The sequence below is a fragment of the Mus caroli genome, chromosome 4, assembly GCF_900094665.2.
Source record: "Mus caroli chromosome 4, CAROLI_EIJ_v1.1, whole genome shotgun sequence".
Taxonomy (NCBI): Eukaryota; Metazoa; Chordata; class Mammalia; order Rodentia; family Muridae; genus Mus; species Mus caroli.
This window is the reverse complement of record NC_034573.1, coordinates 110,126,440-110,153,968: the sequence shown is the minus strand read 5'-3', so window position 1 is coordinate 110,153,968 and position 27,529 is coordinate 110,126,440. Positions and strand designations below refer to the sequence as shown.

General features: G+C 38.9%; 1 protein-coding gene across 2 annotated transcripts in view; it reads right to left on the bottom strand.

The window, feature by feature from the left end:
- The window catches only part of Foxj3 (forkhead box J3), a 93,957-nt gene that overhangs the window by 32,148 nt on the left and 34,280 nt on the right, over positions 1-27,529 (bottom strand). For both annotated transcript variants that reach the window (XM_021160896.2, XM_021160897.2), the window contains exons 3-4: positions 24,797-25,121; positions 10,930-11,004 (exon numbers count right to left, since the gene is read on the bottom strand). In XM_021160896.2, the coding sequence (XP_021016555.1) occupies positions 10,930-11,004; positions 24,797-25,121 (400 nt within the window). The remainder of the gene's footprint in view (positions 1-10,929; positions 11,005-24,796; positions 25,122-27,529) is intronic.

Below are 27,529 nucleotides of genomic sequence, written 5' to 3'. Positions count from 1 at the left end.
CACACACACACACACACACACACACACACACACACACACACACGTCTGCTGCCTGTCGTTAACACACTAGGTTTTGCCTTTTCTAGAAATGTGTATAAATGACTCAATCTGTAGGCTACTTTCCACTCTGAGTAATGGGATGAGAGTCCAAATGCTCCATCTTTGTAACATACTTTTCTGTTCAAGTTATTTGAGTGAGTAGTTTTCTGTGGTTCTAGGCATAATCTTCTGATGAATGGTAATTTTTTTGTCAGATTTTCAGGGATTTATGTTATAATTTTTCACATATTCTAAATAATTAATCATTTGTCAGGTGTATGTACTCTGAATATCTTCCAGTCCCTGTTTGCATAATGGTACTAAGATCAAAAAAGTTTTACTTCATTAAAGCCTAGTTTATCAAATTTCTTTCAAAGGAAAGACATAGCCTTTCCCAAGATATAAGAAATATTTTCTGCAATGTTTTCTTCTAAACGTTGTATGGTCTCAGGCATCTGTTTCACTTAATTTTAATTTTCGGTAAGTAAGGATAGGCATTTTTTTCCACCATGATAAAGACTGCTATCATATATCAACTGAATACATGAATATCTTTGTCAAAAGTGAGCTGACGAGGCATTGGATCCCATTACAGATGGTTGGGAGCCACCAAGTGGTTGCTGGGAAATGAACTGGAAGTCAGGGCTCTTAACTGCTTAGCCACCTCTCCACTCTCCACTTTCTATTTGTTTTCTTCACCTATTTTCCAAATTGTTGAAAATCTCTATATGCTCAGAATTATGTAAATGTATTTTACCTAACTATGGAATGGGAAGGCTGCTTTTCTGAGACTGAAACCAGGATATATGTTCTACCAATACTGAAAATATATATGGATGCATACAGTTGTTGTGAAATGTATTTCTCCTAAATTAGCTCACTTGTTCCTTCTACTTGATTTAGTAGTAACTGAAATAATTTCAAATTTTACTTTAGTCATACCAACAATGCTTCTCATTTTTCTAAGCAAGCTGACCAAATTATTCTGAGAAATATACCATGCTGATTTATTTATTTATTGGGTATTTTATTCATTTACATTTCCAATGCTATCCCAAAGTCCCCCATACTCTCCCCACCCCCACTCCCCTCCCACTCCCACTTCTTGGCCCTGGCGTTCCCCTGTACTGAGGCATATAAAGTTTGCATGACCAATGGGCCTCTCTTTCCACTGATGGCCGACTAGGCCATCTTCTGATACATAAGAAGCTAGAGACACGAGCTCTTGGGGGTACTGGTTAGTTCATATTGTTGTTCCACCTATAGGGTTGCAGACCCTAATCTAATACTTTCTAAAACATCTAATCTAATACTTTCTCTAGCTCCTCCATTGGGGGCCCTGTGATCCATCCAGTAGCTGACTATGAGCATCCACTTCTGTGTTTGCTAGGCCCCGGCGTAGTCTCACAAGAGACAGCTATATCAGGGTCCTTTCAACAAAATATGCTAGTGTATGCAATGGTGTCAGCGTTTGGAGGCTGATTTCTAACAAACATATTTTAATACTTTTGTAGTCATAGGTTACAATAAGATCATGTATTGACCTATAATCTTTATTTAAATCCCCAATATAGTCAGACTGAGTCAGTAACCACAACTCTACTTCCAACTGTATCCAGAAAACTAGTATTAGAGTTTACCATAAATTTTTATTTATAGTTATAAAATTTTAAATGTTATTTTATAAAAATTTTACAAATAAAGCACAGTAGAAGACCCTGAAAATTTGTGGATGGCCTATTCAGATTAAGAAAATTCTTAAGTATAGAAAATAAATGGTTACCAGGAGATTAAAATGGGAGAAATGGGAAGGAGAAAAATAAAATTTAACGGAAACTGTTGTCCTTTTCAAGGTAAGGAAATGGTAATGTCCTAGAGTTCAGCTTTACAAAAATTACTAGGTTATATGATCCAAAACAAAAGTGAATGGTATGCAAGTCATATCTAAACAAAAATGTATATATATTTGCAAGGGGGTAGGGGTATGCTGGCTCCAATGAGGTGTAGCCTTCTTGGTGGAGGTGTGGACTTGCTGAATGAGGGCTTTGAGGTTTCAGAGCAGATCAATATGTAAAACTCTCAGCAACTGCTCCATTGTCATGCTTGTCTGCTGTCCACCATGATGATCTTGGACTCACCCTCTAAAACCATATGCAAACCCCCAACTAAATGCTTTCTTTTGTAAGAATTGCCTTGGTCACGGTCTTCACAGCAATAAATAGGGGAAAAGGAACCAGAAACATTTAATCTAATACTAGTTATGTATGACATAGCCAACTCACTGTCAGAAAACAAAGTGATATTGCCTGGAAGGAATTCCTGTCTCCTTATTTCTAGTTGAGCCCTAGCTTTCCTTTAGACTATGCTAGTCAGTAGAGTTCCTCCTAAGAGTTTTATCTTAGTTTATGTGTACCATACCCCATGCAGGCTCAGAGACCAGAAGAGGATGTCAGGTACCCTAGGACTAGATTTACAAGTGATAGTGAGCTCTCCGACGTGCAAACTGAAACATGCAATGCAATGATAGCGTTTGCTGCCACACATATCCAATGCCTTGACCCAGTATGTATGTGTGTGTGTGTATGTATGTATGTTATGTAATGTATGTATCTCTCTCTCTCTCTCTCACACACACACACACAAATCAATTTTTAAAAATAGGAATATTTCATAAAGGTCAAAGAACAATTAAAGACAATTTAAAGGACCACAATGAAATAAATATTAACTTGAAATGAATCATGAGCATAAATGTAAACCATCAAACTTACAGAAACAGAAAAACTTCTATATGTACGTACTAGTTGACTGCCTGGGCAGCACACACAAAAAAATATCACTAAATAGTAACTTAGGAATAAATTCCATTTCATTAATTATCTACCATGACTACTCTTTTTACAGCATAATTATAAAAATAAAAAGGCAAACCTCCGTCTGAGACAATATTCCACAACATCAATCTACCAAAAGACGTCTATGCAGCACACACACAGTCTCAGTAATGACAACGTTTTTTAACTTAAAAGAACTTCAAAAAAGATATGCAAATGGCCACTAAAAGATTTTTAAAAGATTTTAAAAATCAGGGGTGATTAGGATTGTGGGCAAATCAAAACTATGGTAAGATACTGTTTCCCAGCCAAAGTTAAAAGCATCACTAATAATGAATTAGTAGTGGGAAGTCTCTGGCATTGCTGTGAAAATGCAAAGTATCACGGCCACAAGGAATGAGTATCATCTCCCACTTACCCTGTGACCCAGCAAGCCTTCCTCTCAGTAGTCAAGAGGACTCAAAGAAAAATGTCAATTTCCTGGTAGCTTTTCAACGACAGTCCCAAACTGAAAAGGCCTCCAAATTGTGTACCAATGAATAAATGGGTTAACCATTTTATATTCATAAAATAGAACATGGCCTGATAATAAACAATTAATGGTGAAGAGCAGCCAGCTCTGTAGTGAGAAAGCACACACAGTCATATGCCTGACAACTCCATTACTACAAGTTCCCTACCATGAAAAAAACCTATGAAAAGCTCAAAGATCACCACCTAAAGTCAGGTTCGACCAGATTTCATCTGGAATCAAGACAGGACATGTAAAACAGCTCAAGATTCTATTAAGTAAACATCAAGTCATATCAACCACACTTATACAGTAAATACATCAGCACATCCTGCAGCTCCCCCAACCTGACTGAGAAAGGAACACCATGGCTCAATCTCTATAGTCCCAAATAGAAAACTGAAATTTCACAGCTTTCACCCACTACATTTTTCCAAAAAGCAATCTACTACAAACTTCAAGATGTACTAAAATGAAAGTTAATTCCAAAGAGAGGGGGAAAACCCTACAACACACAAAAACTCCACAGTGTTTAACAGAAAAGACCATATAGTTAATCCATAAACACCAGGAAAATGAGGATTTATAAATAAAGATTTGTAAGATTAATCCTAGCACCTGGGAAAATTTGAGGCAGGAGGACTGATTTGAGTTCTGGGCTAGCCTGAGCAACAGTTAGCGTTTATCTAAAAAAATATCTTAATGAGAAACAAGTAATTTAAATGATTTTATTCTCATCATAAAATATGTATTACTTTATATAAAGTACATCTTTGAATAGCAATCCAAAATACCCTGCTTTATCACACAGTAATATGACCTTTCTTTAATAAGCTTCAGGTTGAAAATGCTATTAATAAACATGTTTATTAACTGATGAGGTAGAAATAGTAACTTTTATTCCAGGAAGAACAATTTTGATCCTAAGTAACTAGCAAATCTAAATGGCTAAATCTATAAATCCTATGTTTTAAATAACCCACTGCTAAGCATATGCTCACTGTTGCTGCTATTCCCTAGCTCTCAATGCACTCCTATTTCAAGAACTTCAGAAATGATACCAGATCCTTTCCATCCCTGACTCCCACAGTTTTATATCACATGTTAATCTTTCCTTTCTCATTCCCAGTGATACCATTTATAGGTATAAAAATTCACTTTCAGGTTAAATATTGTATAAAACGGTTAGATCTACCAAAAGGGAACACAACAACAAAGTGTTACATTGCAGATGAGAGAAAAGGCAGGTGAGAGGAAACAGTTCACAGCATGATGTAATGCTGGGACAGAGTCATTGAAATACCTATTATCAATGCTGGCTTTTGATTTTCAAAGAGTTTATTTTTGTATATGTGTGCATACATGTCAGAGGTTGCTCATGGAGGCCAGAAGAGAGTTGGAATTATTTAATAGACAGTTGTGAGCCACCAGACATGAGTGCTAGAAACTGAACTCAGTTCCCCTGCAAAAAAAAAAAAAGCATGGCTGAGCAATCTCTCCAAACTTCTGTTGTTGTTTAAACAAAGCATCTCACTTTACAGCTCAGGCTGACCTCAACCTCCTGAGTGCTGGAAGCGTAGGTGCGCATGCCACCATACCCAGCTACCCTTGGCTCTCACATCTCAGTGTGCCTAATTACTCATGTGACATTCATAACTGACCTTTGCCTTGACATTTACTCACCAGCACCAATCCACTTCTTTACTTTTGGACCTTGTGATTAATTCCTTTAATCACCGACTCACCTGAACTTTGTCTGTTCAGACTGCTTATTCAACTGCTATTCAGATGGCAATCAGAGCTCTTAACTATTATGATTTAAAACCCACTAAGTCTACTCCCTCCCCACCTTGACTCAATGGTTTTCTCCACTGTGGTAACTAACGGTGGTTTGGGAAAGCTTCTTAAGTGCCATTATTAAATAATGTTATTTTTATAATTATATTAATTACATATTAAATACTGTAATATAAAACAAAACCATTAAACCCAAGCTTAACCAACATGTTGGCCTCCTCTCAAGGAAGACAGGTATAATGAAAAAAGCACTCCACTACAAACCAGGAAACCAAGTGAACCTCACTTGTTCAGCACTCACTCTAAGGCTCCGTGCTGGTTATAGACTACATGGAAGGAGGGGGAGCAACATAGATGGAAAGTTCTGATGCCACTAAAATAGCATAGCCTCTGCCATTAAAAAAAACCTTAAAAATCCAAGTCAAAGAAACAGGTGGAACTGGAGGCTGGAAGAGCTGGCTGCAGCTTTTCATGAAGTATTCCTCTCTAGTTTATTCTAGTCTCCTGCAACTGTTAAGAAAATATGACCCCAGCACTCGGGAGGCAGAGGCAGGCGGATTTCTGAGTTCGAGGCCAGCCTGGTCTACAAAGTGAGTTCCAGGACAGCCAGGGCTATACAGAGAAACCCTGTCTCGAAAAACTAAAAAAAAAAAAAAAAANAAAATATGACCAGAATAGTTGTCTCTAACTCCAACGTGATTATGAACAAGTATCTCGGACCTAATTATCTCTTGTATAAAGTGGGGTGACACTAAGATTTCCAAAACAAAATGGTAGGTTTTTTCTCCCTTCCAACCAAATTCTTATTCGAATATCATAAAGAGATGGAAAGATGGTTCAAAGGTTAAGAGCACTGGCTGCTCTTAAAGAGGACCCGGATTCAATTCCCACACCAACATGGAAACTCTCAACCATCTATAGCGCCAATCCCAGGGGATCCCACAAACCTCTTCTGGTCTCTGGAGCACCAGGCACACACATAGTAAACAGATTTATATGCAAATAAACACACAAAAATAAATAAACTTTATATAGCAAATAATAGTAACTTTATTCACATAATGTATTATTTATAAGATCAAGTTTATAACATCAACTTCTAACCATAATCAATAAGAACAATGCTACTATTCAACCCTAGCTTTGAGATCCCAATTGGAAGCAATTATATTATTATAAACCTAGTTTGTAAAATTAAATAAATTAGTGAGAATGATTAGTTTGTTGAATACAAAACATTAAAACTAGAGACAAACGGTAAAAGCTAAAAGCTCATACTTCTCAGTATTCACTTTTAGACAGATTCTTTTTAACTTTGTATGTGTGTATGTGCATGGGTATGGGTTTGTGCACATGAGTGTAAGTGCTCAAGCTGCCTAATGCAGGTGCTAGGAACCAAACTCAGGTCCCCTGCAAGAGTAGTACTTTAACAAGAGAGACATTTTTCCAGTCCCTCTGTACTTTAACTTCATATTGAGATAAATTTAAGTCCAAAGGATAATTGCAAAATTAAATTTCTCTTTTCAACATCTACCTTACTCCAGGACACCACTAATTTAAAGAAGGAAAGTGTTTTATCTTCTGTACAAAACTGGCAGCCAAGTGTTTAATTGCCTTTGAACTGGTTACTATTTAAATAGTTAGAAACAAGGTATTAATTTTAGTGAGTATCTATTCCCTCTAAAAGTAAAACTAAGCATGACAGCACATGCTTGCAATTCCAGCACTAGGGATGTAGAGGCCTGCTGTAAGTTCAAGACTCTCCTGGTCTCCATAGCTAAGACCAGGCCAACAGATATCCCTGTATCAAAACATAAAAACAAGCAAATTCTTAAGTTAAATCAGAATAAAATATTTATAAAAATCAAATTAGTACCTTAAAGATTGAAATGATTTCTCATCTTTTAAAAAACATGTTTCAGGGTTAGAGAGATGGCTCAGCGGTTTAGAGCACTAACTATTCTTCCAGAGGTCCTGAGTTCAATTCCCAGCAAGCACATGATAGTTCACATCTATAATGGGATCTGATGCCTTCTTCTGGTGTGTCTGAATACAGTGACAGTGTGCTCATATACATTAAATAAATAAATCTTTTAAAAAAAAAATAGCTTTCAACCTGAGTCATACGACAAAAATTGCTGGGTGTAGTCATACATTAATTTAAACCCCAGCACCCAGCACTGGGGAAGGGAGGCAGATCTAGGCAGATCTTTGTAAATTTGAGGCCAAACTGATCCACATAGCAGGTTCTAGGCCAGCCAGGGCTATAGAAAAAGCCTGTCTTTAAAAAAAAAAAAAATGTAAAGGACATTGAAAAAATAACTAGTTCTTTTTAAGACAAACCTACTTCAAAGGAAAATAATTTCCTTATAAATTCCTATTCACAGTGTTAAGAACATGAGTGAAGAGTAAATGGACTATTAGAATAATACATTCAATCTTAACAAAAGCCTCCGGGAGAACAAACCCTCCAAAGTGCCATGGAACACCATCACTTCTGGGCTTCAAGAAGAAATGCATACCCTCTATGCCTTAGTGGTCTTGAAGAAGATATAGTATGCTCGTCAACAAGGGTGCCTCCTCACTGCCAGTGACCTCTGTGTAAGTAACTGGGGTTCACAGTGAACGAGACACACATGATCCTCACCCTCAAACCTTTAGATTCTGTAGTAACTACTGAAGAGTGATGACCGGGGTGTTGAGTCAGCATTTCTGAAAGACTGCTGGCTGCTTTGTGAAAGATCCTGTACACAGAAGCAGCAAGCCCTAAAGCAGAGACCAGGCAGGGGCTGCTATAGCATGATGGTGACTATAGTGAGAGAAAACAAACTTCAATGAAGCACCAAAGCTCAATGTCCAGGGACAAGCATTAACAAGCCAACAGGACACAGAAAGAAAGGGACCATGTGAAAGACATGCTTATGAAACCTAACGGTGATATCTTCTAAGTAAGCTATAAATGAGCTAAACTTCAACTGAAATGACAAGAGTAAAACTGAAAAGCACATTTTCTAAAAAAACAATCACCTAACCACTCAAATAAGAATGAGATCTTACTAACAGTCACAAGCATCTCAGACCAATTGTAGCAACTGATGTTGACAACCACCTATATGATCCAATCTATCAATCTAAGCTTTAGGAAAGAACTAACTGAATGTACAAGCTGTGGCTACATTGTTGCGGAGCTTCCTAAACCAGACAGAGATTCTCTGGATATAGCACTGAAACTGCAATGTTATCAGGAGACAATAAACAACTCTTGAGGGTGGAGTAGAGATGAGTGTTTACTTCATTAGAGCACTTTTCTCCTTGTCAAGTACATGGTCCCACCCCAGATAGTAACAGCCCACCATATTTCCTGACAAGCAACTAAACAGATTAGATTCCACACACAACACTAAGAAAACCAAGCAAAAACTAGGTAAAACAAGGCAGCTAACAATGACAAGCTCTAGCTGACTTCTTTATCACTTTAAAGAAGCTTTTAAGCTGGGGGTGATGGCAAAGTGTTTAATTGTAGCAGTCCGGAGGCAAAGGCAGGTAGATCTCTATGAATTCCAGGACAGCCAGGGATACAGTGAAGTCCTGTCTTTTAAAAAAAAAAAAAAAAAAAAAGGTCTCGAAACCACTATTTCCTGCATGAGATACGTTTTGACCCGGAGCTCCATTATTAAACTACCTTGTGTTTTTACATCAAGATGGTCTGTTCGTGATTCTTGGGTGCACCCGCTGAATCGGGAATTGAGTGGGAGTTTCCCCACTAGGTTCTTTCATTTGGAGGTCCCACTGAGATCTGCGTGACACCCAGGAACCCAGACCCCCTTGGAGATATTTTTTTGTGTGCGTCTTACATGTTGTCTGTTGTCTAAGTGTGTCACCGCTGAATTTGTGTCTTGGTTTTACTGTTCTGAGATTGTGGATTTGTGCCTTGGTTTTTCAGTTGTGAGATTGTGGGTTTGAGTCCCACCTCAGTGTCTTGGTTTTACAGCTCTGAGATTGTGGGTTCGAGTCCCACCTCGTATTCTGTATTCTGGCAGCTGCCACTGTGGGCCGTAAGGACCCAGAAGCCGCGGGAGGGAGATGTCCAGAGGTCCCGCAAGCTTCAGCCCCTGGAAGACGTTCCAAGGGTGAGGGACAGTCAAAAAGGTCTGACTGTCTTCTGGCAGAGTGAGGAACGAGTGTGCTTATATACTGGTGTTTTTGTTTTCTCTGTTACTGTCTTGTTTCTGTTGTGGTTTTTGTCATGGGACAGACTGTGTGTGTGTCAACCCTTTGTTTCTGACTGTGGACTTGGACTGACATTAGGACAGAATTTGTAAGTGATAGTTAAGAAAAACAACTCTCTCCTGCGAGTCCCTGGCCCATTGGAGGAGCTCTGGGACACAGCGGCAGAGCCAGACTGGGAACTTCCGGCTTTGGTGGCGGCAGCGCACAGCTAGGACAATCGACTAGAGCTCGGTTCGAAACAGCACCCCCCTCCCCGAGTGTCTGCCCCCTCCCTCCCTGGGAGCCCGCTGGTTCCTCCCGCTCCCAGGAGCCTGAACCATGAGCGGACCTCCCCCACCCCTGACCCCAGGCCCCGCCTCCGCTGGACGGATGGAGAAGAAAAAAAAGGAAGACACTGTGAGAATGGCTGGCCAAGAAAGAGCGGAGCAGGTTCTCTGGCTGCTTCTCGTCCACTTTCCCCTGCATCCTGTCTCTTGTTAACAGAAAAAGTGCTTTCACCTTGAGATATCAGTGGCCCGGTGCAGCCAGCTGTGAGAGCCTTTCCCTGCCCCACATGTCTTCTCTTCTTTGCCCATAACTGTCTTAAATGATGTGTTTAAACCTACATGTTGTTGTAATAATAATCTGTATGCTAAATTAAAAGGATTGCAGGTGGTACAGATAGAAGGCTGGTCACAAATGGCTACAGCGAACAAGCCGGGTACCCCAAAAGACATCTCACTAGTTCCAGCCAGAGATCTGATCGCGTACACCTACATCATGCCCAGACCCTCAAGCCTCACTAGAAGGGTCCCTGCCTAGTTCTGTTTACTATCCCTTCTTATTCTGTTTGTGTTCTTATAGAAAAAGAGTATGATTTCTATTCTCCACATAGATATAGACTTCTAAAATTCTAAGATTAGAATTACTTAGTAGAAGAAGAGGGGAATGGAAGAAAATAAAACTTGATATCTGTGATTCATGTAATTTATGTCAAATAGCCCAAAGAGTTGTTTGTGAGCTTTGAAACATGGGGCTGAGAACATAGCAGAACAGGCCAGGACATGCCGGGGCAGGCCTGTCGTTAAGACATTCCTGAGGCTGCTTAGCCATAAAGATAAAGAGAATGACATGCCTCCCTATCTCCCGCCCTTCTAACCTAAGTTAAATGTTAACAGTCTGCTGATGTTTAAAATGAACCAATCATGTGAAACTGCGCCAATTCCTCCCCCTTTTCTATAAAAACCCCTAGCTTCCAAGCCTCGTGGTCGAAACCACTGTCTCCTGCGTGAGATACCTTTCGATCCGGAGCTCCATCATTAAACTACCTCGTGTTTTAACATCAAAAAAAAAAAAAAAAAAAAAAGTCAACCAACCAACCAACCAACCAATCAACAGCTGGTCCTTACTTACCACATATCACCTAAGTGTAGGCAAGAGTACTCGCTGCTTCACATTACCTCTTTACCAAAGAACTAGAGACGGTCTTGACTCATATGTGCCAAGAGACAGAGCACTACATTTAAGAAATTGTCCTACCTTTCCGGGATCATCCTTGGACCGAGGCACTTTAAGGAAACATTTGTTCAGTGACAGATTATGTCGTATGGAATTCTGAAATTAAAGAAAAAAACCATTGTTGGATCAGTGGACTATGAAAAAACCAACTCCATCTTTAAAAACAAAACAAGAAACCTACATATTTCTATGAATTAGTATACAGTTACAAATAGAGCCAACTTGTAAAATAAGCTCCAGGGACTGGAAAGATGGTTAAGTGTGCTTGCTGCACCTGCAGAAGAGCAGAGTTTATATCTCTGCACCGACATCAGGCAGCTCACAACCAACTAATTCCACCTTCTGGGGATCCTACACCCTGTTCTGGTCTCTAAGCGAACCTATTCCTACATACACATACCTATACAGATTCATATACATACACACGTATTTAAAGTAAATATGTAAATGAACTTCAAGGTTTAACCTTTCTGGTTTTCAATTAGGCATAGCATATAGTAACAACATGATTAAACAAGTTATTGGAATACTCAATTCCCAGCAGATTCAATAATGATATATATTTGGCATTTAATTGTTTAGGAACTTTAATTATACAAAAACATGCCTATGATGCAATGCTAAACAGTAAGTATCAAACACAAAATTGTACATTGTTGTGTGTACGATTTAGGTGCATACAGAAGCCAGAAGAGGGTATCCTGAAACTGGAGTTAGAGACAGTTCTGAACCACCACGTAAGTACTGGGAACTGAACCCAGGTCCTCTTGAAGAATACCAAGTGTTCTTAACCTCTGGGTCATAATTTAAACCCCTTAACTGTGGTTATTTACATGTTTATTTACTCTTGAAAATAAATCAGAATGCCAAATGTCAGAAGTTACCCTACATAGGCTTTTAGGTAATAACTATGCTCTTCTTTTTACTTTCCTGTACTGTCCAAATGGCTTAAGGTAGAAGTGTTACCATTCTTTGTTTGTTTGTTTTTGGTTTTCGAGACAGGGTTTCTCTATATAGCCCGGGCTGTCCTTGACCAGGCTGTCCTCAAACTCAGAAATCCACCTGCCTCTGCCTCCCAAGTGCTGGGATTAAAGGCATGGCCAGCAAGTGGTACCACTGTTAAGTGAGTTTCTTAAAGTGTTAAATGCCAGGAATATATTGCACAACATGAGGGAGAATATTTGCTTTGGATGCACAAGTCAGATTCACTCCCCAGAACTGAACCAAAACAAAGTTTAAAAATGCTACTGTACTGTTGGTAAACTCAGGATCAAAAGGTTGTAGGAGGAGAAAATCTATCCTATGGTAGATACATGTTTCAGAACTTTAAATGAATTAGACAAATACAGATATCATTTAAATAATACTGGGGCATTCACAAACAGCTAGAGCCATCTTGGAATAATGTTTTCTGGAAAAGATATACACCACCAGACACCTATATCCATATGAACAGAGGCCCTTTCTTCACCTTTAAAAGTTATTTTTTTCACTGAATAGCTAATTTTTAAAGAGATGTATGGAAGAGGACAGTTTAAATGTTTATTTATGTGTGCATGATTATGCATGTGTGGAGGTCAGAGGATAACTTGTGGTAGTCAGCTCTCTCTTACTGTCAGATATGGAAGTCAGGTCAACAAACTTGATAGGTTAAGTAAGTGTCTTTATCCACTGAGCCATCTCACAGACCCACAAAGCCCTTCAGAGTCATTTTTGAAAAGAGGATAAAAAAGAGAAAGAGTAACAGATGAAAGTACAATATATTCATGGATAGAAGTGTCATAATGAAATCCTGTAATACACATTGAAAAAAATTTTAAAAAATCATTTTTTCTGAAACAAAAACAAACTCCAATACTGTATTACAAAGGCATATAGAAACAAGGATCTATTTTTAACAACAACAAAAGAACTACACGAAAAGATACTGGGTTATTAAAACAAGAGGACGAAGACATCAAGGTGGAAGGGGGTCTGGCAGGGGGAGGAATCTGGGATAGACAACATTAGGATACATTAAACTGTCAAAGACTAAAGAGAGATAAAACTGCTGAGGAGACGATCTTAATTTCTCGACACAGCAAAAAAGAACTACTAAACTAATTTAGGTGACAGAAAAGTGCCTTTGGGACCTGAAGTGTTCATGAATAAATAGGACTGGACAACGACTGTTAACAGAAAATAAAAACGTGTTTCCCAATTAAAGACTCCAAAATCCACTCATAAGTAACCTACCTGTTCATCCTCAAGTGGCCACATATTTAGCAGAGAGGACCCAACTGCATGTAGCCACCATTTAAATGGTATCTCCACTATTTCAATGGTATCTCCACTATTTAAATGGTATCTTTGGGGATCATATTTTTTGGCATAATATCTATTATATTTTAATGACTACTCATTAAAATAAAGAGTTCTTAGCCCTAAAGGGGTATCAATACCATTCCATCCCTCAAGACTCAGGGATCTATGCAGAAGAGGAGCAAAAAGATTCTAAGAGAGAGGCAGTAAATGACTTAAGGAAATGTTTTCTAGAGACAAGTAGATGCATACAGCATACATGACCTCACAGAGATTGTGACAGCATGCACAAGAACTAAACCCAACTGGACAACAGCCCAGCAAGAAGGGGGATAGTAAGGAGTAGACCACCTACTAACTCCCCGTAGATTTTTAAAAAGCACAAATATTTAAGTATCAGGTGAGGGCAGCAAAATCTCTCCTCCATAGCACTCTGGCAAGGCTTCGTTACTTTTGAAGGAAGAATGGAAATAAACACTTGCCAGGACAAAGGCAACAATCTACTATTACTATAGGAAAAAGGAGATGCAAAATCCTTTTCTTTGTAAAATCTGGGAGAAATATAAGCTGCTGCCCTGAACCCTAAGAACTGACACTGATATCATATAGATATGTCTACCACCATCTCAGAAAGGAGCTCAGTCTCCGCTCCCATCCAAAAGCAACCAGTTACAAGGCAACTCTGGCTTGAATTAGCAGAACATGTAGGCATGGTTGTGTTTCAACCCTAACAATGCCCCCTCCCCCAGAAGATAAAAGAATCCCTCAGATGAGCTTATAAATAAAACACTAGAAAAAAAGCTTCAGAAACTTGAGGACAAACAGCAACCGTTCTCCACACAGAACGAGCATGTACCTATAGACTTGAGACAAACAGAAATTAGAAGATTCCTGGACAGAGAAAAAAAAAATAGACAAAAGGAAAACTTAAACAAATAGAAAATCTTACAAAACAACACAGGCATCAACCTGCACAACACAAAAATGTCAAAGAACAACAAGAAAAAATTAAAAGCAAACAAGCAACAGCAACAAAAACCATATTCAAGGGCTAAAGCTCAGTGGTACGGGTGTTTCGGTGCCATGCATTTGATGACCCTAGGATAGTTCTCAACATGCACATGTGCAAGAGCATGACACCCTCCACACCCTCTCCCTGAAGTGTGCCTGTGCAATAGACTCATAATCTTAGCATTTAGACAGAAGGATCAGGAATACAATGTCCACCCAGGTTATAGGCTATAGCAAGAAATCAGGAGGTGACGACGTGCAGCACTACTATGTTAAAATGAACTATTATAGTTAAAATGCTAAAAAACCAAAGGGAAGCCGGACATGGTGGCGCATGCCTTTAATCCCAGCACTCCGGAGGTAGAGGCAGGCGGATTTCTGAGTTCGAGGCCAGCCTGGTCTACAGAGTGAGTTCCAGGTCAGCCAGGGGTATACAGAAAAATCCTGTCTCGAAAATCAAAACTAACAAACAAAACAAAACAAAGGGAAGACATCCTAAAGGCAACTTTGAGAGAAAAAAAAGACCTACAAAATAAAAAGTACCAGAAATGGTTTTAAAAAGTGAAAAGTACATTTTAAAAGATTTTTAAAGTTCTTGAGTCTAAAGAAAGCATAGTAGTTGATTTTAAAACTGAGTATTCAGATAAGAGTAATGTAGAGTAGCAAGATGGCTCAGCAGGGAAAGGCACCTGCAGCATATGACAGAACACTGTACTGCACTGTACTGTACTGCACTGTTCTGTACTGCACTGTAGAGTACAAGACGATGGCTGAGTTCACCCCCAAAACACAGGGTACTGACTCCTGAAACTTATCATCTAGCCTCCACACCCATGCCTACATTCTCTATATCTTTTTCTTACAAATGATAAATTTATTTTTTTTAATTAAAAAAGAAAGGTCAAGTGAGATAGCTCAGCACCAAGCCTGACAGCCTACATCTGACCACTGGAGCCCATAGAGAAGCAACTTCACAAAGTTATCTTCTGACCATTGTGCACACAAACACATATATAAAATTTTATATGTTAAAGTAAAATGTATAAAGGTACTAGAAGAATTCAATTTCTTAAGTTTTTACATGATACATAACATAGTCTAATACTATATAGTGGTAGGTTGTAATTAAAGACAATCCATTTTTTGTGTCCTCTTAAAATTCCTGTGTTGAAATCTAATTTCAATGAAGTACTGTTTGGAGGTAAGGCCACTGAAAGAATAAATCATAAACGGAACTCAAGAAAAGGACTTAGTACCTAAACGAGGCCCCAGGGAGCTCATTTGCCTCACAAGACAGCCTCCATGAGCCCAGGAAGGGGCCCTCAACCAAGACTAGTTAGTCAGAAGCTTTCAGTCACACCTGTGAACTGCTGGACCCTGGACTTCCCACCTTCAAGACTTTTGAGAAATGTTTGTTATATGTAAACCACCTTGTCTACTGTGGGGTTTATTTGTTGAGTTTACAAAAGCAGCTTGAATGAACTCTAACAGATGAATATAGTAATACAATAATTTCCAAAAGGGAAGAAAAGAAACGCAATTGTAAAATGTAGGTGATATGAAATCAAATGTTGAATCCAAAGCTCAGAACACAGGTAAAACCAAAGACCTATCAGACAAACTGGATTTCATCCACCCATCTTAATATTGAAATGTAAAACCTCCAGATGGTCAAGCTCAGGCATAAGGGCATAGACCTGGTGTCCCAACAGGGGCAGGAAAAACATGATTTTGAAGCCAGCCCTGGCTACAAATAAATAAGGTTAAAGGAAAAAGTGAAGAGGAGGAAGAAGAAGGAGAAAGGGGAGGAGAGGAAGGAGGAAGAAAGAATAGTCCAGAAGAGACTCAACCCCTCTAGGAAAAAATGAGCTTCTATCTGATCTTCCTCCCATTCAGAAAGCTTACGTTTAGGAAATTGTTGTTTCTGCTCCATCCTTTCTTCACTTCTGTACCTGTTGTCCAGTCAATCTTATCTACCACTATGGCTTCAGTGACTATCTGTGATACTTTATCTAGATCTCCCTACAGACCCTTCTCAAGGGCCTAACTTATTTCAAATTGTCAACTGGAGTTACATACAGATGTTCAGAGTTGCCCAACATGGGTACTGGGATCTGAATTCAACGCCCTCGAGAAAATTACATCTTCTTCACCACTGAGCCTCTCCCCTCCTCCAGAATCAGCTTTTCCTTAGAAGCAAGCTCTGGCTGACTTTCCCTAACTTCTTTATAGATTTCTCATCATAATTACATATATGTTTAACAGGTTTCCTCTTCCACGTTGTATTCTTTTTTTTTTTTTTCCTTCCCCCTGAGACAGGGTTTCTCTGTGTAGCCCTGGCCGTCCTTGGACTCAGAAATCCACCTGCCTCTGCCTTCCAAGTGCTGGGATTAGAAGGCATGCACCATCACTGCCCAGCTCCACATTGTATTCTTAAAACAAAACAAAACAAACAAACAAAAAAATATATATATATGACACACACACACACACACCCCACATCACTGCTTCATCTCTGCCAATTCAGGTTTCCCAATCTGGGTGGTGTTTATCTCCAATAATGAGAAAAGTTATAGTGATCTGAATAACCTAAGCTGGCCTGGAGAAAACTGGTTTAGGGTAAATAAGTATTAAAGACATACTGCTTGGCTTTGAAAATCCTACCCCCAAAACAGTTTATCAAAAAAATCAAGTTATGGGGCTGGGGAGATGGCTTAACGGTTAAGAGTACTGTCTGTTTTAACAGAGAACCCAAGTTCAATTCCAAGAAGTATAAAATGCCTCTCTATTCAAGTAATACTATCAAACAAATCTCCTAAGTAAATGTCATGATCCCTCTGTGTATCCCAAGAAAATATGCTATTGTCAGATTGCTCTAGTCAAAAGCTCAGGGGCTGGGGAGGATGTTCAGTGGGTAGTGTCTGCTGTACAAGCATGAAGACCTGGGTTTAGATCCCCAGCATGCAAATAAAATAGCCAGGTACAGCAGTACACACTTGCAATCCTGGCACTGGAGGCCACAGACCAAAAGATTTCCAGGGCCTTTCATCCAAACAACCTAAACCGATCCTGGAGAAGTGACTGTGGAAGACACCTGGCCTCACTTGTACCAATCCACTCAAGCATATTGGTACATCCATGCACATACCAGTTTCTTCAATGTGATTAGGCATTATTACTTAGTTTCAAGGGTTCCGTTTTCACTCAATCTTTTTGTTAATCAAAATCCTAATGATTTGCAGAGTTAATCTTCCTCAACAAAGTTATTAACATAAAAATTTTAATTCCTTTTCCTCTATTTCAGACTATAAGATAAGTCAATTATGGAATATTCAGAGTTATCTTTAATAATGCAATCTCCTTCAATGGCCTTACCTAAAAGGAAGTTTTGACTAAATCTTAAGGTTTTATCTGACCGTTTAATAGTGAATGTGGCAAGGTTTCCTACTTTGGGTAACTACTACATTTCTGAAATAGTTTGTGGCTGCTTTAAAACCTTTTCAAATCTACTCACCATCTATTCAATCAATGCATTCTTCACAAGCTATAAATGCCCTTCCCACTGCCCCAGTCTATCCATACGCCAACACAGAGCTGATGAACAAACCTAAGAGAATGGGAGAAGATTTAGAAAAACAAAGACCTCTACAAAGGAGGGAAAAGATCAGTTTTCTTTGGTCTCTCTCCTTTTATTTTTTTCTTAAGATTTATTTATTTATGTATATGAATACACTGTGCAGAAGAGTACACTGTACACTTCTCAGGTGCAGAAGATACCATAGAAAACATTGACACAACAATCAAAGAAAATGCAAAAGGCAAAAAGCTCCTAACCCAAAACATCCAGGAAATCCAGGACACAATGAGAAGACCAAACCTAAGGATAATAGGTATGATTCCCAACTTAAAGTGCCAGTAAATATCTTCAACAAAATTATAGACAAAAACTTCCCGAACCTAAAGAAAGAGATGCCTATGAACATACAAGAAGCCTACAGAACTCCAAATAGACTGGACCAGAAAAGAAATTCCTCCTGTCACATAATAATCAAAACACCAAATGCACAAAACAAAGAAAGAATATTAAAAGCAGTAAGAAAAACAGGTCAAGTAACATATAAAGGCAGACCTATCAGAATTATACCAGACTCCTGACCAGAGACTATGAAAGCCAGAAGATCCTGGGAAGATTCCATACAGACCCTAAGAGAACACAAATGCCGGCCCAGGGTACTATACCCAGCAAAACTCTCAATTACCATAGACAGAGAAAACAAGATATTCCATGACAAAACCAAATCTTTTTAAAACCAAAACCAAAGATATTCCATGACAAAAACCAAATCACAATATCTTTCCATAAATCCAGACCTACAAAGGATAATAGAAAACACCAACACAAAGAAGGAAACTACACCCTAAAAAAAGAAAGTAATCTTTCAATAAACCCAAAAGAAGATAGCCACACAAACATAATTCCACCTCTAACAACAAAAATAACAGGGAATAACAATCACTTTTCCTTAGTATTTCTCAACTCCCCAATAAAAAGGCATAGACTAACAGACTAGATACAGAATTAGGACCCAGCATTTTGCTGCATACAGCAAACACACCTCAATGACAAAGACAAATACTACCTGAGAGTAAAAGGTTGGAAAACTATTTTCCAAGCAAAAGGTCCCAAGTAACAAACTGGAATAGCCATTCTAATATCAAACAAAATCAACTCAATAGAAACAGACGTATGAAAGTTGGGGTCATGGAGGCGCATAGCACTTAAAACGAGCAGAATGCATAGAAACAAACACTTTTCTAGGACTAATTGGCTATTCTGGGTCTTTTGTCGTTCCATATCAAATAAAGGATTTTCTTTCTATTTATGTGAAGAATGAGATGAGGATGTTGACTGTGATTTCACTGAATCAGTAAAATGTTTTGGTAGGAAGGTCTTTTTTCACAATGTTAATTCTACCAAGCTGTACACTTGGGGGGTCTTCAAATTCTAGTATGTTTCTTAATCTCTTTCTTCACACATTTCAAGTTTTTATTGTAGAAGGTTTTTTTTACCTCTTTTGTTATGTATATTCTAAATATTTTATTTTATTTGAGAAACTGGGAAGAGGAGTGTGTCCATAATTTCTTTCCCAGAATGCTTGTTACACATATGTATTAAGACTGATAAATTTTAGCCGGGTGTGGTGGCACACGCCTTCAATCCCAGCACTCAGGAGGCAGAGGCAGGCGGATTTGAGTTCGAGGCCAGCCTGGTCTACAAAGTGAGTTCCAGGACAGCCAGGGCTACACAGAGAAACCCTGTCTCAAAAAACCAAAAAAGAAAGAAAAAAGAAAAAAGACTGGTAAATTTTATAAGTCAATTATGTATCATAACACTTTGTTGAAATTATTGATAATGTCTACAATTTTTCTAGTCAAATTTTGGGAACATTGGGTATAATATAATCTTCAATTGAAATAAAATGTATGTATGTATGTATGTATATGAGTACACTGTGGCTGTCTTCAGATGCACCAGAAGAGGGCATCAGATCCCATTACAGATGGTTGTGACCATATGGTTGCTGGGAACTGAACTCAGGGTCTCTGGAAGAACAGCCAGTGCTCTTAACCACTGAGCCATCTCTCCAGCCCCTGGTGTCTCTCTGTCTCTGTCTCTCTCTGTTCTTGTTGTTTTGTTTCAAACAGTTTTATTGCACAGCTCTAGCTGTTCTGGAATTCAAATTCACTATATAGACCAAGACCACAATGACCTTAAAGTTACAGAAATATACCTGCCTCCAACCTCCCCAGTGCTGGGATCAAAGGCATGTTCTACCAGCTTTAGTCCCCATATAAATGTTCAGGTATAAATGTTTCTAGGTCTACAAAAACGAAAATTAAAGTGATCAAGGTAAATACTAGGCATCCAGTATTTTAAAATTAGTGAAAGGAAAAATTTTTAATGATTACTATTTATAACCCCTAAAGATACTGAAGTTCTGCTGGAGGCAAATGGTATCAGAACCTTTCTGGGAATCTCTAGTTTTAGGAACAAAATTCTTTCCCACTCACTTCCACTCCCAATCCACCCACTATTTCTTAATATATTAGCCACGTACCTTAGAGGTGAGTATTTAATCACTACTTCTAAAGGAATTCCAAGCCATGATTTGAGATAATAATCACAACATAAAGACATAACAACAGATTTACAATATATAAGACACTGAGGGCTAGGTTGATGAGGAACATAATCAAAATTTATATACTGTTCCTAGAAATTCAAGCAAGTTCTTTAGCTGGGCTTTCATAGATTTTAAGATCATTATAATCTGGTTCATCCCAACTTTCTACCAGGAGCTCCTATAATCAAGTGTTTAAGAATACAATTAAAATATCCCTCTAAAATCTCAAAATAAATTGATATTTCTCTTCTTTAATAGCTTCCTAATAAGTCCTCTTCCTTTTACTCAGTCACTTCAGAATCTTATACTCTCCATTGTTTGTCAGTAGAGTTAACAGTTTTTTTCCAAGCTACACACAAAATGGATATGATTATGTCATCAACGGTGTCAACAATAACATAGTATTCCACAATGTATCCAGCTTCATAACTGCTTGTCATGTGTATATTTCTCTAATGGAGGATGAACTCTCTCTAAGGTATGTTTCTTAGTGGTTCTAAGCTCAAGCTCAGTGCACAGGAGAAAGTAAGCCCTTTTCAAATTAATGAAAGGACCATGAAATTAAACTGAAAGGATTGGTAGCCCACAGACCAAACAAAATCAAAACAGACACATTTATTATACTGCAGATTAAGAACCCTAGACTTAGAACATCTGGAACTTAGGAAATTCTACACAAAAACCCCTCTCTCATTCTCTTAAGGAGGAGAAGCCAAAACACCCACTCTGTGACCTCATAGGAAAAACCTAAGCAGAACACATCAGAGGTACAGCCGTTGGATTGGTACCTCTTGCTCATTACTTGTCTGGTACTCTCAGGAATTCAGCCATTCCACAAGTCTCTGATAGGCTTACTCAAATTCTGGTCTTTTTTTTTTCTTTTTTCTTTTTTTCTTTTCTCTACAGACATCATGCTTTTCTGCTGCCAAACAGACTTATATCTCCCTAATCCAAACCTTGATAAAAAGCACTAGAGTGCCTGTCAGTAAAAACAAAAATAAAGCACTGCCACTTTTTAGCAATGTTTTGATTCTGAGGTTTAAAAAAAAGTTTGGCTGAGCAATGGTGTCACACACCTTTAATCCCAGCACTCAGAAGGCAGGAGGCAGGCAGATCTCTGAGTTTGAGGCCAACCTGTTCTACAGAGCGAGTTCCAGATAGCCAGGGCTACACAGAAAAACCTTGTTTCAAGAATGAATGAATGAATGAATGAAACAAACAAACAGAAAAATAAAACAACAACAAAACTTTTGGGGATTTTGGGGGTGGAGGGATGGAGATCACACCCAGGGCTTTATGCTTCCTAGGTAATCACCTACCACTGAGCTATATCTCCCCAGATTTTATTTTAAGGTATACTTCTATGCTGAAGAGATGGCTCAGAAGTTAAGAGCATTGGCTGATTCCCCAGTAAACCCGGCTTCAGTTTCCAACACCCATACAGTGGCCCACAATAATCTGTAACTCTAGTTCCAGGGGGTCTGATCCCCTCTTCTGGTTTCCATGAGCAACAGGAAGGCAGGTGGTATACAGACATACAGGCAAAACACTAATACGCGTAAAATAAACAATTTTTAGAAGTTTTTAAAAATATATTTCTCCAACTGAAATACTGTTAAAGTAGATTTAAAGCATGCTGTTAAAAATCATTTTTTCAAACTAGTAAGCCAGCTAAGAAAATTCAACTATCCATGTAGTCTTCACAAAATTATGGGCTATATAGTACTACTTGTTAAGAACAAGTGATGAATTTTTCAAACTACCAAGTATACGGAGTCTTCATTCTACCATTTTCTACTTCAAAAATTCTGGAGGAAAAAAAAAATCACTTAATTTCTCTAAGCCTGTTTTCTTACCTTTACAACTAGGCAAAAATATCTGCTTAACATGAGCTAAAGTAATAAAGTAACAAAGTAACAGCAACTGGATAGACAAGAAAAACAAAAGCAAGAAATCCCGTTTACAGCCAGCCAGAGAAAAGGAGCGGGGAAGGAAGTAAAGAGGAATCTGAGACAAGAACCGCAGTTAATCCAGACGCCCTAACTGAAGCTCCGAGACAGACAGGTGCCGGACTACAGATGAAGGAAGAGACTCTGAAGACGGCTATAGTGTGACACAGTCCTTCCCCTCAAGACATCCGACTGCTTCCCACAGCACAAGGCACATCATGGGTGCATGGTGGATAAACGAAGACCTCTAAAGCTATACAACAATGTGTAGGGAATAAAGGCAGTACAGCAAGAACACTTACTAGAAGCTGAAGTAACGATCAGCTAATATAAACCTTAAACTCTATAAACCCTTTTTTTTAAAGTACACACAAACACACGCAAGCCTGCCATATCACGTAGCACACAACTGGGTAATTCCTATGTAAAACATAAAAAAAAATAATAATAAGCACAGGCAGAAGTGAAGAAAGCAAACTGGATTACTTGTTATAGAACATATAGTTAGTACACAACTTATGTGATGGTGTAACAAAAGACTTTTTAAATCTGTGGCTGATTCCAGAGCTGGCCAGGAGGATACAGATGCTTCTGGAAACAAAAGGATGAGATCATCCTATAAACATTCCCAATGGTCAAAGCTGAACTGGTCTGGAGGACAGTGAGGGTTGGGGATGTAGCTCAGTAGTAGAGCATTCTAACAGAATGTTTTGAGACCTTATGCTCAATCACCAGTAACAAACAAGTAAAAATCTATTAAGGTTTTTTTCTGGGGGTGGGGGGAGACCTGAACATAATAACACACACCTATAATCACAGCATGTGGAGGCAGAGACAGAGAATCTCAAATCCAAAGCCAGCCATTACCACAGTGATCACAGTGAGCTGTAAGCCAGCCCAGACTACATTGTGAGACCGTGTCTTGAAAATAGTTCAGCACAGCAAAGAGCAAATGAAAAAAGGATGACAATAATAGCACAAAAAAAAAATATCCACAGGCACTTACTATCTTAAGTGAATGACCAAATAAGACAAGCCTTTCTCTTGAATGTGTATTACATGCCTACATGCATGTATATCCACATGAGCACAGGTGTCCATGGAAAACAGAAATGGAGTTGTGGTTGCTGAAATGCAAACTCCAGCCCTAGGCAAGAGCCACAAGTGCTCTTAACACCAGAGCCATCTCTCCAAAAGTCAGTGGTGCTTTTGTTTATCTCTTTACATAGCCCCGACTGTCCTGGAACTCACTTTGTAGACCATGCTGGCCTCACACTCACAGAGACATACCTACCTCCCCTACCTATGCTGGAATCATTCCCACTGAGCAAAATAATGTTCTTCATTTTACAGGAAAAAGAAAATTATCAGAAAACAGCAATGAATGCTAAATTCCTGGGCAAAGTTTGTTCACATGCCTTCAAAATATCTCCCCAAAACTGTGTATTTATAAGACAATAAACAGTACCCTTCTAGTGGAGTACCCAGAGACATCACACTAACTAGGCTGTGTTGATATCTTGTGCCTCTGATAAGCAGAGGGCATGTTCCCTTTTTGTTATTTTGCCCCAAGTGTGCTATTTCTCACATGAGAAAACACCACCAAACCGAGGAAAACAAATTTTTGACAAGCACTTCTCAAAAATGTCTAAGTCACAAAAGAGTAAGTGACATTCAGATTAGAGGGGAACAGAGAGAAAATGACAACTGAATTGAAATGTGGGACCCTGAAACATAAAGGACACTGAAGGAAAAATGATGAGATCTGACAAAAAGCTTCGTCTCGTCACTAGCATTCTACCTGTATAAATTTTTAGTTCTGATCATCATACTATGGTCTGTCAGATGCTAACAGTAGAGGAAGCTAGTCAAGTATATGGGGAGCACCTCTGTGCTGCTTTTGCACCTCCTACAAATCCCAAAGTCAAAACAAACATTTATAAAAAACCCACACATTCCTGAAGTCTTGCTCCTGTTTTCTACCACAGCTTCAGGGCCAACTCATTTGCACACTAAGTACCCTTTCTACTGACTGCTGCACTCACAGCGCTCTCCGTCCATGCTACATCAGTCCCATGACATAATAAAGCTCTAACATGTTACTTCCAAAAATAAGGTAGCCATAAATTTCCAGAGCCTGCAAGAAGCTTCAGTGAGTACTGGAAGATAAAACCTGATGACTGTGTTTGATCTGTAACAACCATATAATAGAAAGAGAACACCAACTCCCAAGTTGTTCTTCGTCTCCATATGTGCTTGGTGGCGTACATGCTCACATCACTAATCAATCAATACAATTCAAAGTTTTTCCCATTTCTGGCATCCTAAAAAAGAATTTAGTCTTAACTTTTATAGCTTTTCAAAAAGCTTTACTTTCAACAACAGTTAACAATATTACCATTGCTTATTTTACACAAGCTAAAATTTAAATGAAATACTTACCTTCCAACCACTGCCAGCTTCTCTATAATACGGAAAGTTATCACAAATCCATTGGTAAATCTCACTTAATGTCATCTTCTTCTTAGGTGAGCTATTAATTGCAAATGTGATGAGGCTGGCATAGCTGTACGGAGGTTTTCCATCTTTGTGCTGTTGGACTTCTTCCTGGTCCAGCGTTGTATTTGGGTCAAGGAGTGCATTCTTCTTAGAAATCCCCGTTCCATGTGCATTTTGTGTAGCATCAGATTTTTGGATGGCTGCTCTCATGGTGAGCTGTGGTAACCAGTCCATAGATGTTAGGCTGCTCTCCAGTTCAGATGTCATCCTGCAGGTAAATAGACTCCTTAGTGAATATCAAGGAAAAAAAATTCCTGCTCTAGTCAAAATAATCCAATACTCACAAATCTAGGAGCTCCAAAATGAGGCAAAACTTAGTTAAATCTGAAAAGATTGAGTTAAATTAATGGCCAAACTAAATATAAATATTTAAGGGATCAAAGATTTCCTTTTTCTTATCTTTTTCCTTCTAAATCATAAAGGGTTTAAAATGCAAAATAATACATACACCAACTGTTAATGCCATTCTTTCTTAAGAGAGAAAGAGAGGAGGGGGAAGAGAGAAAGAGAGAGAGAGAGAAAGAGAGAGAAAGAGAGAGAAAGAGGGAAGGGAAGGGAAGGGAAGGGAAGGAAAGGGAAGGGAATAGGCAACAGGATCCTAGTATGAAAACTTAGCAGCAGCCCCAATCCTTACTCACCAAAACACCACAATCCTAAACTGTATATCTCTATCTCAATTTCTTCGCCACAATTTTAGCAATTGTACAAAGGACTGTCAAAACTAAAGTGAAGGCAGCAAGTCAGAGAATTGAGAAACAGATGCAGGAATGTGGCAAGAAGGTAAAGTTGAGCATGTGGAAGGCAGGAAGCATAAAGCGGGGAGACAAAACCAGCAAGAAGACAAGCTGGGGGAGCACTAGAGAGGTACAGTCAAGGACACTGGAGGGAAGACAGGCAGGCAGGCAGACAGTACCAGGCAGTTAGTAAGAAACAAAGTCAAGAAACCAGCTTACAAAAATTGAAAACATGGGAGTATAAACTGCAAGATATTAAGCCAAAAATGGTCAAAAGCAGCACAAACTCAGGCTTCAAGACATCCTGCAAGTTGGATTTTTCTCCAAAGTGCAGACCATCACCACCCAAAGAATGAGAAGTTTCACTAGGTTAACACACTTTCTAGAGAGAAGAAATAAGCTGCTGTATAAATAGGAGACGAGAACACAGAAAGGATGCTGGCACTTCACACTGCAATTGCTGGTGTTCAAGCAGAGCACACAAACACTCTGTCCTGGGACCAGGAAAGCATGACTAGTGACCCAATGACAAACCGTAAGATAAAAGTGACTTCTAAGTGATACCAAATTAGGAAATTGCACCACAGTCAAATGTTTAGGGCTAGAAGTGCAGCTCAGTGGTAGAACACTTCCTTAGTATATGGAAGGCCTAGATTTGCTCCCCAACACTACACAAAGAAAGAAAAAAGGTGACTGGGCAGGAGAACATTCCATACAGGCCCTTCATCCCAAGCAGCTCATAGCAAAAATCAGCCCCAGAGAGGCAAGAGTCTGAAAACCAACACAGGTTTGGGGAATTAGGAAGATCAGAATTCAAGTAGTGATTCCAACAGTTTCCAGCTGTGAACCTGTGAAAACGTTTGCTATCTGAAACTCCAGCTTCCTCATGTGTACAAAGAAACAATGAAAGTAGCTACATTTAAACTATTATCTGATAAAGCATACATGCATGCACAGAGAAAACATGCAGTAAATGTTAGTCTAGGAGTGTTTGGGGAAGATACTAGTGCACTTTTGAATTCCAAAAGGTAGAGGGAGAAGATATGGAAAGGGAGAGGAAAGGAGGAGAGAGAGAAGAGGGAGCTGGGTAAGAGAAGAGGGAGATGGGTAAAAGAAGGAAGGTGAGGGGAAAGTGAAAGGCAGGGAGAGACAGAGACCTAGAGCCCTATCCTATCATCTGACTTTCCTAATACTCTGAGCCAGTGTTTTACTTTGTTTCTCAAATTCCCTCCTTTTCTAAAAACCAAACAAATTCCACTAAATGGCACCTTCAGGGATCTTAAATAAACTCTTATTATCTCACAGTACACTGTAGCAACCAGAAATGCTCCTGCCCAATACCTTGTAAGGACTGTGAAATAAGGAGATGTGAAAATGTCAAGGTTACACTACACCAAATGAGTGAGGGAAAGTACCTAGAGCTTACAGCCTCTAACCTTCAATTTAAAGATGAAAAACTAAGGATCCAATGACATTAGAGGTTGTTTTTATATCTCTATAATAAGCAAAAAGCTTATTTGGAAAAAAAAGTCATGATGATTATATATTGATGATGATTATAAAAATAGAAGCTATTACTGTTCAGTCACCAAAGAAGCACTGGTTTTTGTGTCCCTACGTGCCATTGCTCTAGCTGTTCCATGTCTCTCTCTGCACAGAGCTTTCTTTACCTTGTTCAGATTAGGACAGCTGTTACACAAATTTCCCATGTTAACATAAAGGTGTGTTTAAACTGAACTATAACTGGCACCAATACTGGTAGTAAGAATAAGAACTTAGCTGGGCAGTGGTGGTGCACGCCTTTAATCCCAGCACTCGGGAGGCAGAGGCAGGCGGATTTCTGAGTTCAAGGCCAGCCTGGTCTACAGAGTGAGTTCCAGGA